This window comes from Pseudonaja textilis, chromosome 2, assembly GCF_049901715.1.
Source record: "Pseudonaja textilis isolate UNSWEBS1 chromosome 2, rPseTex1.2, whole genome shotgun sequence".
Taxonomy (NCBI): Eukaryota; Metazoa; Chordata; class Lepidosauria; order Squamata; family Elapidae; genus Pseudonaja; species Pseudonaja textilis.
Genome location: NC_141991.1, coordinates 3,396,439 through 3,406,830, shown reverse-complemented (window position 1 = coordinate 3,406,830; position 10,392 = coordinate 3,396,439). Strand labels below are relative to the sequence as shown.

The following is a 10,392-nucleotide window of genomic DNA, read 5'->3' as shown; positions in this document are numbered from 1 at the left end:
TGACTATTGCATCTTTACACCACAGAGTTGCGTGTTGAGTCCATTACTCTATACTCTTTATGTGCATGATTGCATTCCCACTCACGTTAGTAATACTACTGCTAAATTTGCAGATGATACAACAGTGGTGGGACTTATCTCCAGGGGGATGAGTCTGCCTACTGCTTTCGTGGTGTGGAGACAACAACTTGATCCTCAACACCAACAAGACCAAGGATCTTATAGTGGATTATAGAAGGAACAGACCAGACATACAGCCCTTGCTTATTAATCAAGACTGAGTGGAGCAAGTGGCCAGTTTTAAGTTTCCGGATGTTACCCTAAAAGAGGACCTGGGGTGCCCACATTGCAGCCCTGGTCAAAAGGGCCCAGCAGAGATTATACTACCTGAGGCTTCTCAGGAAACAACTGAATGAGAAACTGCTGGTGACCTTCTACCGCTGCACCACAGAGAGTATCTTAACATGCTGCACCTCTGTATGGTTTGCCAATTGCCCAATGGCAGATAGGAAAGCACTCCAGAGGGTTAATATTATTGCCCAGAGGATTATTGGTTGACCTCTCCCCTCTTTGGAAGAGCTTTATAGCTCCTGCTGCCTTAAAGAAAGCTCAAAACATTCTCAAAAGATCCATCTCATCCTGGGAACCCTTTTTTTGAACTATTACCATCTGGCAGACGGTACAGAATAATAAAAACAAGGACAAATAGGCTGAAAAACAGCTTCTATCCCAGGGCAGTAGCTCTTTTGAATTCTGCTGTATAGTGCAGTGTTGGTGTGGCGTCAGGAGTTTCCGGTTCAATGTGTGAAGGGTGAAAGATGTGTGTTTGTGTTTATTTTCATGCTCATGGTCATGATGTGCACTGAAGATGATGTTTGATTTCGTTGTACAAGGTGCAATGACAATAAAGTAAACTAAATTAAACTATATGCTCTACCAATTATCTGAGGCCTGCAGTCCCCATTTGTACCACCCAGAGGGCCAATGTATGCCTGTACATATCTCGCTAGTTGCTTGCCAATTTATCTATTCCACCTGTATTTATATATTCTTCAAAATATGTTTAAACTTTTTAAAAATGGGAAGCTGACTTGCCACAAAGCAAAAACAAAAACCATCCTCCAGAAAAATCATTTACTTCTTTATTTATATTCCATCATTATTTTTATAAGTAATTCAAAGCAGCTAACATTCCAAATACCCCTCCTCCTCCTATTTTCCCCACCACAGTCCTTTGAGGTAGGCTGGGCTGAGAGAGGGAATGGCTAGCCCAAAATCAACCAGCCAGTTGTTAACTCACTGAACCATTTCTGAACGTGCAATGTGAAAAAGAGAGCTATCATAGCCAGTGTTTTGTTTAGAAGTGTGTTCACCTGTCTTGAAAAGGCAGAAAAATTATAGGCGTAGGAATGTGCATTGCTACAGGAATGCATTTGTCTGCAATTCTTCAAACAAATTATGGCCTTTTCTGGTGAAGAAAGACAGCTGCATAATCTCCTCCTCAAGGTTGCTGCTGCTGTGCTCGCTTTTCTTGGCCAGGTTGTTCATACTGGGTGTGGGAGGGCAAAGTATGTGAGTCGGAGGCAGGCCCACTCCCTTTCATGCGAGGGGACCCAACTTTGTAACTAAGAAAACTCATTGTTAGATGGGAAATGATGTGATAATTGCATCTAGTATTTTGGAATATTTGAAACAATATAATGAAAAACAATCAAGAATACGTGTTCATGTAGAAAAGTCCTTTGTCTATTTGGACTTAGCAAAAAACCACAAGCAGGATTAGGGATCCACACTGTTCAGGTTTGCATTAGAAAGGCAATTTATGCATACATATCTGTTGTGACTGGAAGGACGATCCTCTGGGGTTGACTGAGCCACAGGAAGGTGGGCCTGCTGTGAATGTGGTCTGATATCAGAGGACAAGGCGTGAGCAGGAGAGAAGGACACCTCCCAGAACCTTCACTCGCAGCCCATATATCAACAATGAAGAAGTGTCCTAACCATTTATTTGGATTATGACTCAAATGGTCCTTGCACGCATACTTAACTTTTAGATAATTCTTTAGCCTGACAGGAAGGAAGCCGCTCAATTTAATCCTTAGAAGGTTGTTTCTCTGAATATTTTGAATTATTCAAAGGGAACCTATTAAGAAGGTCTACCTGATGACCCAAAGGGCCCTTGGATAAAATTTTTTATAAAAAAAACCCCCCATTTATTAAAATTCTTATAATTTTTTTTTAATGTAAAAACGTGAGTTATGACCATTTTTCACACTTATGAACAACGTCCTGATGGTCACCTGATCAAACTTCAGATGCTTGGCAACTGATTCATGACAGCCTCAGTGTCCCTGGGTCATGTGATCACCTTCTGTGAGCTTCTGAGAAGCCAGGCGAAAGGGGAAGCCAGATTCATTTCACAACCTAACTTAACAATTACAGTGATTCAGTTAAGAAATGTCACAAGAAAACTTGTAATATGGGGAAAATACACCACTTAATAACTCTCTCACTTAGCAACAGAAACGGGCTCAATTGCAGTAATAAAGGGAGGACTACCTAAATTTCTCTTGCAGCTCTACCCACAATTCTTGATATGGTTTCTCCCACGTGTGGTTCCTTCTATGGCAAGTAAGAGCATTACTTCCTGAAAAGCTCTTTCCTCACTACATGCATATGGTTTCTCACCTATATGGATTCTTTTATGAGAAGTGAGATCACAACTCTAAGGTCCTCTCCACATTCCACACATTTATATGACTCCTCTTCCATCTGGCTCCTCTTATGGGAAATAAGACCATTACTATGAGTAAAGATCTTTCCATACTCCATGCATTGATACGGTTTCTCTCCTGTGTGAATCCTATTATGGGAGGTAAAATGACTACCCTTCCTAAAACCATTTCAACGCTCCATGGTTTGATATGGCTCCTCCCCTGTGAGGAACCTCTTGTGGGAATTAAGATGACAGCTATGAGTAAATGTCTTCCCACACTACATTCATTTATAAGGTCTTTCTCCTGTGTGATTCCTCTGATGGATTATAAAAGACTTTGAATTACAGAAGGTCTTTCCACACTCCATGCATTGATACGGTTTCTCTCCTGTGTGGATCCTCTTGTGGATATTAAGAGAAGTGTTACGAGTAAAGGTCTTTCCACACTCCATGCATCGATATGGCTTCTCTCCCGTGTGAATCAAGTTGTGGGATTTAAGGCTATTGCTACAAGTAAAGGTTTTTCCACATTCCATGCATTTATAAGGTCTTTCTCCTCTATGATTTCTCTGATGAGTTTTAAGAGTCTTAGAATAACAGAAGGTCTCATTACACTCCATGCATTGATACGGTTTCTCTCCTGTGTGGATCCTCCTGTGGGTATTAAGATTATCACTCTTCCTAAAACTCTTTCCACACTCCGTGCATTGATATGGCTTCTCTCCTGTGTGGATCAAGTTGTGGGAATCAAGACTCCTGCTAGAAGTAAAGGTTTTTCCACACTCCATGCATTGATAAGGCTTCTCTCCTGTGTGGATCCTCTGATGGCTTATAAGAGTGTTATAATAACAGAAGGTCTCATCACACTCCATGCACTGATACGGTTTCTCTCCTGTGTGGATCCTCCTGTGGGTATTAAGATGACTGCTATGAGTAAAGGTCTTTCCACACTCCATGCATTTATACGGTCGTTCTCCTGTGTGGATCCTTTGATGTCTTATAAGATAGTAATTATAAGAGAAGGTCTTTCCACACTCCATGCAGGTAAATCGTTTCTCTTCTGAATGTGACTTTTTATGAGAAACGAGATGATCGGATTTATTAAACTTCTTTCCACACTCCATGGATTTATATGGTCTTTCTTCCGTATCAATCACTGTATGGTTAGGAAGCCAATTGACCAGAGGAAGACTTCTTTTAATTCCACTTTGTGATTGTTTTGTTTCATCACTCTTTGGTTGCATCTGATCCACAAATTTCCTTCCCCCGCCTTTCAAATGGATCACTTGGCGCTCCTCCTTGCAATTCTTATTCTCTTGTCCACTAAAGCCTTGAAAAAGAAAAAATGAGAACTGTAACAAGGATAAGGGAACAATCAAAACTTTTATTCTGAAATTTAGCCAAAGAATCATCAATATATTTCATCTGTTTTGTGAGCAAACATGAAAAGTCAGGATAAGATAATAGCGAAGACCTATTTCAAAGTCTATCCCTAATGATTCCCATACAATAGGATTGGATCACAGCTCTTACCTAATCTTTTACCTGGGACAATTCCATGGTGCCACAAACTCCCAGAGTGCATTGGATACTGTGTCATGCTGGGGCAGGAACATACTAAGGACTTCCTAACTTCAATCAAAGTCTCAGCTCCACTTGTCTGCAGAGCAGAATCTTTGAAAGCCAAAGGGCATTTCTGGATGAAAATAGCTCCCCACCCTCAACTTAGGCTAATGCCAAACTTGGTACACAAGTGGGCATATCTCTAAGAAGGAAACAAACCTCTCAGAGGTCATCTGGTCTTGGTTATAGCAGCTTAGGGCTATCAGGAATCCAGTGACCAGGTTCAGGAGGGAATAGTGAATCCTGGTAGCCAGAACCTTCCTCAGTACATTCGGCCTCTTCCTCAGAGTCTTGCTAATGTCTTCCATGAAATATTTGTTGTATTTTATGAGCAGAAACTTATTTTTTAAAAAAACACAATTTCCTTCATGCAAAAAGCCACTCTATGCAATTTTCCAATTTTTCTTTCAATAAATTTCCTTCTTTCATAAAGTCACTTTGGTCAAAAGGTTAAGACACCAGGCTAGATACCAATAAATTTACACACATTTCTAAAATGTTGTTTTCATTTTCTCATTATTGGGTACCAGTGGTGGAATTCAAATTTTTTTACTACTGGTTCTGTGGGCATGGCTTGGTGGGCGTGGCAGAGGGAGGTTACTGCAAAATCTCCAATCAGAGGTGTATTTGCCGGTTCTCCGAACTACTCAAAATTTCTGCTACCGGTTCCCCAGAACTGGTCAGAACCTGCTGAATACCACCTCTGTTGGATACCCAGTGTTGATTAATGAGAAAAAAATGAATTTCAACAATTGTAGAATTAGGCTGCAGCATGACAAAATTGACAAAATGAAGGGAGGCTGAATACCTTCTGAATGCACTCTATATCTTTCTGTTATTTTTGTAAATAATAAAGGCAGCAGACAAACCCAATATTCCTTCCTCCTCCTGTTTTCCCTACAACAACTCTGTGAAATTGGGTTTGGCCCAAAGTCACCCAGCCAGCATTCATGCCTAAGGCAGGACTACTATTCACAGTCACCCAGTTTCTAGCCTGGTATCTTAACCATTTGACCAAACTGACTTTATAAAAGAAGGAAGTTTATTCAAGGAAAAATTTGAGGTCTGCATAGCCTCCCTTATTACATAAAAGAAATAGTTTATTTTTAATGTTTCAGCTCATAAAATAGAAAATACTCATTTCAACAACTGTAGAATCCTGCAGCAGAATAACAAAATTGAAAAAGTGAAGGGGGTCTGAATACTTTCTGAATGCACTGTGAGTAAATGATTTTTTTAAAAATCAGAAATAACATTCAAGGCCCTACTCTACATTCTTGATCATAGAAAGGCTTTCTTACCCAGAGAAAACAGATTCCTGGAATTCTCCAGCATGACTTCTCTGTAGAGCTCTTTTTGGTCAGTATCCAGTTGAGACCATTCCTCCTTGGAGAAATACACCGCCACTTCCTCAAAAGAAACAATATCCTGAAAAAGGACACAAGGTTCCTTATTAACAGAAAATCCCAAGAAAAATCGGATAATTTTCCTCCACCAATTCTAGGAAACAGATCTATTGGGGAAAAAAAGAGAATCTTCTGCAGAATTAAGAATAAGATCTCATCGCTTTTGGCTAATGGCACAACCAAATCATGTTTGATCAAGCTGGAAGTGTTTGGAATGCCTTACAGTATAACCAATTAAAATATTCTTGGTCAATTGATAGATGGGTCTTAAAACCACTACTTATCAGTGTCTCCCATTCTTCCTAGGATGGGCAGAGCAAAATACTGGCAAAATCCACCTGACATGTTTTCCAATGGCTTACTTTATCCCCTGAGGGACCAACATACCCAAATTCCACACCTTCATGAAGGAATTGGAAGAGCTTGTAACAGAATATAGAGATATATATGTCTATAGAGATATATGTCTATAGAGATTCTCAATCATCAGGTCACAGTTGTCCCAAATATGCTTTTTAAAAGGCAAAAAAGGGTATGTTTTTTATAATGTGAGACTAACCCTGGGAGACAGAAGGAAGTGCCCTGATGCTGACAAGTCTGGTCAATGAAATCTAATGGTGAAGCAGGACGGGTGGAGAAGGAATCTCACAGAGGATTGGGGCTGTCTTGGTCTACCCAATGCAAAGAGGAAAAACTGGGCCAGCCTGGCTTAGGCCTGGTCTACCCTACACGAAGAAAAAGCAGAAGTTTGGGGAGTGGCGTCAAACTAGCCACGCCCACCCAGTCAACCATGACTGCCTGGCCCCCCACAAGGTCAATCACAACCCTAACCCTGTTTCTGAAAAAACCTGGGAGACGGAAGAAAGTGCCCTGATTCTGACAACAGTCTGGTCAATGAAATCTGATCTAGAAGCTTTTCTGATGTTTCTTCTTACCTGAAGGAGCGGTTCAGTTCCAGCACAAAGAAGTGATTCTAAAAAGTCCAAGGACAGCTTTCTACTCTCTATGAGAAAGAGAAAAATAGCGGAAGCAGATGTGTTAAAGAGACAATAAAGTGGAGCGAAAGAATCAGCTAAATGTTGAAATGTCACCTCACACAGAAAAAGCTTTTCTTACCTTGTGCAGCGTCTTGACTTTGATCTTCCCGGAAGTTCTCCCTGAAGAGCAGCTCTTGAGAAGATCTGAATGAAGCTTTCCTCCCCTTGGGATACTCAGTCACAGCTTGCCCGCATTTCTGGACATGATGTGATACGAGAAACAAAGGAAGAGCATAGAGATAGGAATGAATTATCATAGTGCACCTCCAAACTAGCAGCCTCCAATGTCCATTGTTGAAACTCGAAACAGAATGAAAAAATTGCCCCAAATACATCCCTGGAATAATAGAACAAATTCCCTTAGGAGTTAATAATCCCAGAAAACTCTGCCTGGGAGAAATTAACAAATCCGGAGAGATCCTCTTTAGAGCTGCCATGATTACATTCTCTCACCTGCAACTCTTCTTGCATGTTTTCCTCCTCCTGACTCAGCAAGAAGCCTTCAGCCAGGGACACCGCCTGGGAACTGGTCTCTGCTCCACACTCCCGCACCCATTTTGCCATCTCTGGGGGAAGCACAGCCAGCAATTGTTCCAGGAGCACCAGGTCCAGCATCTGAGCCTTGGTGTGTTTTTCTGGTTGCAGCCACTGACGACAAAGGTAGTGAAGCTGTGTGCAAACATCTCGGGGGCGGCTCCCCTCCTGGAACTGCACTTTTCTGAAGCGACAGCACTGGACCTCTGAACTGTTGGATGCCTCTTCGTGGCTCTTCTGCCCAGGATTCATTGCCAAATTCCTCCCACAGCTCCAAGGCAGAGCAGCCGGAGGGCCTTTTCTAATTTCGGCATCTACTGGGGGTTGTCCCTCCATCTTCTCTCTGGTCTCTAATACAGCTCCAAAATGGACCCTTGGATCTCCGCAGGTCTTTCTGTTCACAAGAGGTCTGGCGAAATTTTCCAAGGCCATTCAGCTCTCTTCCCAGACAAGATACTTAAAACTCCAGAAGAACCAGAAAATATTTCCAGCTTACATACCTGAAATTGAAAAGATATAATTCAGGGTGTTTTCTAAGGTGATTAATTGAACTACTGAGCATCCTTATCAAAAAAGGAAGGGAAGGGAAAGGGGAAGGAAAATTAAAAAATAAAATAAAATTGGATGAACCTACCAATGTCTGGGAGGGCGGGAAATCTTATTAATTAGCTTGCTCTCTCTAGATATGGGGAGAATTGCAGAGAGCCCTTCAGGATTAATTGTCTATCAAAATATTAGAAAAATACATATAAATGTGTTTTTGATTTCTACTTCCTAGCTTTTATTAAAATGTATTTTTTATTTTTATGTCTTCTGTGTTATGATTATTATGATAAATTACTCTAGGCCGAATTATACACAATGCTCCTTCTTACTATTTCCCCCCAAAATTCCTGTGAGGTGAATTGGGCTGAGAGTTGGGATGGGCTCAAGGCTTTCATGCCAAACGTTGGACTAGAAGTTAATCTCTTGGCCTTGCGCTTTCATCCTTGAACTAAATGGCTCTCTATGGCTAACTGTCTATCAGAATATTAGAAAAATACATTCAATTATGTTTTTGATTTCTACTTCCTAGTTTTTATTGAAATGTAATTGATTCCAAATGGCTCTGTAGGACTATAATTTCATTTCATATAATTTAATAGACAGTTTGATTTCATTTCTATGGCTGTATAGTTAAGAGCAACTATTTGCATTTTCCAAATCATAAATGTCTCAGGTCACAATTGATATGAGGGACTCTTTAAATCCACTTAATAAGTAAATAAACCAAATAGGAGTTCAACACCCAGGCTTTACAAAGGCCAAGCACGACAAACACTGGCCTAATCATAGTCTGTTATTTTCAGCCCAAGGGGCACCTCCCTTCTCCAACATCTTCATCAACCGGGCAGCAGAACCAAACCGGTGACAGCGGGCAAAGGCAGGAAAGCAGGAAACCGAGTTCCAGCCCTTGCACGCCTTGCACCCAACTCCTTGCACTCGCAGTTGAAGCCTTGCACGCAAAGCCAGCCGGAAGGGCTTACGATCGCTCGCTTCTCCCGGCCTAAAATGGGGGAGGCGAGGAAAAACCCCTTTCTGAAAATGGAGCCAAGAAATGTGCAGGAAACGGTGCAGGAGTCAAGGCTGACTTGGGAGGCACAAATCTCTGTTTTGCAAAGACGACCTCTCCTCCTCTCCCGCCCATGAGGAGCTTTTCCCGTCGAAATGCAACCTAAATCTTCTTCTCTGCGACCCTGGTTTCTTCCCCCCTCCAGGGGCAAACCCGAAATTTTGCTTTCCGCCCCGCCTTGCCCACAGGGGCGGCAGGGGAACATGGGACTACCCCTTCCCACGTCTCCAAGCCTGATGGAAGTTTTGCATGTCTCCCATGCGAGTCTCCAGCACGGGAGAGAATCCCCCCCCCCCCCAATCAATGAACCCCGACTCACATCTGGATCTCCAAGACTTCCCTGCAGCCTCTTCGCTTCCTAGAAAAGCTTGACCCAAAGGTAGAATCGGGCACTGTGGAAAGAGCGGACACGCTTTCAAGCCTTTGCTGGAAAATTCCCAGGGAAACACGTCTCTCTCCTGACTCGGAAAAGTTGGCGCATGCTCAGTTCTCCTGTAAGGCGGGGAGGGGGCGGGAGGGAGCTGCCCGGCTCTTCTATGAAGCCCCCTAGAGGATCCTGTGCGCATTGCTAGAAGACCCTGCAAGGGCGGAAGACAGGATGTCCCATGCGGGTCTGGGATGATGGGCATTAAAGTTGAAGGAAAGGTTCCCTCTAACCAGTGGTGGGATTCATTTTTTTTTTTTACTACCGGTTCTGTCGGCGTTGGCTTGGTGGACGTGGCAAGGGAAGGATACTGTAAAATCTCCAGTCAGAGGTGGTATTTGCCAGTTCTCCGAGCTACTCAAAATTTCCGCTATCGGTTCTCCAGAACTGATCAGAACCTGCTGAATGCCACCACTGCCTCTAACATTGCCTATTCAGAAAGGAAGTGGCCTCTCCAGCAGGCACCAGTTTCTAGATTTTCCTCTTTTTAATCTCCTAAGAAGCATCTGTAATCTTGTGAAGATTGAGAAAATCTCTGTGGAGACTCAAAACTCCTTTTCCTGAAGAGCAGCTTCTCTGAAGGGTCTCTAGGGATTCCCAGAAGGCATCGAAAATGAGCAAAATCTTGTCAGAAATGGCAGGGCGGTCAAAAGACAAGGAACGAAAGTCTCTCTACGAAACCCAGCCTGTGTCTTGTGGCTGATGGCAAACTCAGCCCTGAAGTGAGGGGAGATCAGGGGGCTGAGACACAGGGAGGAAAGCGACAGGTTGAACAAAATTAAGATTGTATTGGTTTTTTCCCCCATTTATTATAGCTGCCTTTTCAAGTTCATGCCTCTAGGTAGCCAAGGAGCATTGGAAACACCAAAAGGCAGCCTGTAATAATGAAAATACAGGTAGTCCTCAATTTACCGTAGTTCATTTAGTGACCATTCAAACTTAGAATGGCACTGAAAAAAGTGACTTATGACCATTTTTCACACTTATGACCATTGCAGCATCGCTATGATCATGGTTGCATCCCGGGGATCATGTGATCC

At 42.5% G+C, this 10,392-nt stretch overlaps 1 protein-coding gene across 1 annotated transcript; it reads right to left on the bottom strand.

Annotated features, from left to right (window-relative positions):
* Positions 1 to 2,143: 2,143 nt before the first annotated feature.
* Positions 2,144 to 9,926, bottom strand: LOC113451754 (zinc finger protein 75D-like). The gene is made up of 6 exons (XM_087928090.1): positions 9,248 to 9,926; positions 7,236 to 7,816; positions 6,862 to 6,979; positions 6,681 to 6,748; positions 5,641 to 5,767; positions 2,144 to 4,046 (listed from the first exon to the last, which is right to left on the bottom strand). The coding sequence occupies exons 2-6, from the start codon at positions 7,746 to 7,748 to the stop codon at positions 3,001 to 3,003; spliced, it is 1,872 nt and encodes a 623-aa protein (XP_087784216.1). The 5' UTR covers positions 7,749 to 7,816; positions 9,248 to 9,926; the 3' UTR covers positions 2,144 to 3,000.
* Positions 9,927 to 10,392: the final 466 nt, after the last annotated feature.

Coding starts and splice junctions, on each gene's coding strand:
- LOC113451754 (XM_087928090.1), bottom strand. CDS start 7,748: ATGGCCTTGGAAAATTTCGCCAGACCTCTTGTGAACAGAAAGACCTGC. Junction 6,980..7,235: donor ACATGCAAGAAGAGTTGCAG/GTGAGAGAATGT, acceptor CATCATGTCCAG/AAATGCGGGCAAGCTGTGAC. Junction 4,047..5,640: donor CAGGAATCTGTTTTCTCTGG/GTAAGAAAGCCT, acceptor TTCTTTTTCAAG/GCTTTAGTGGACAAGAGAAT.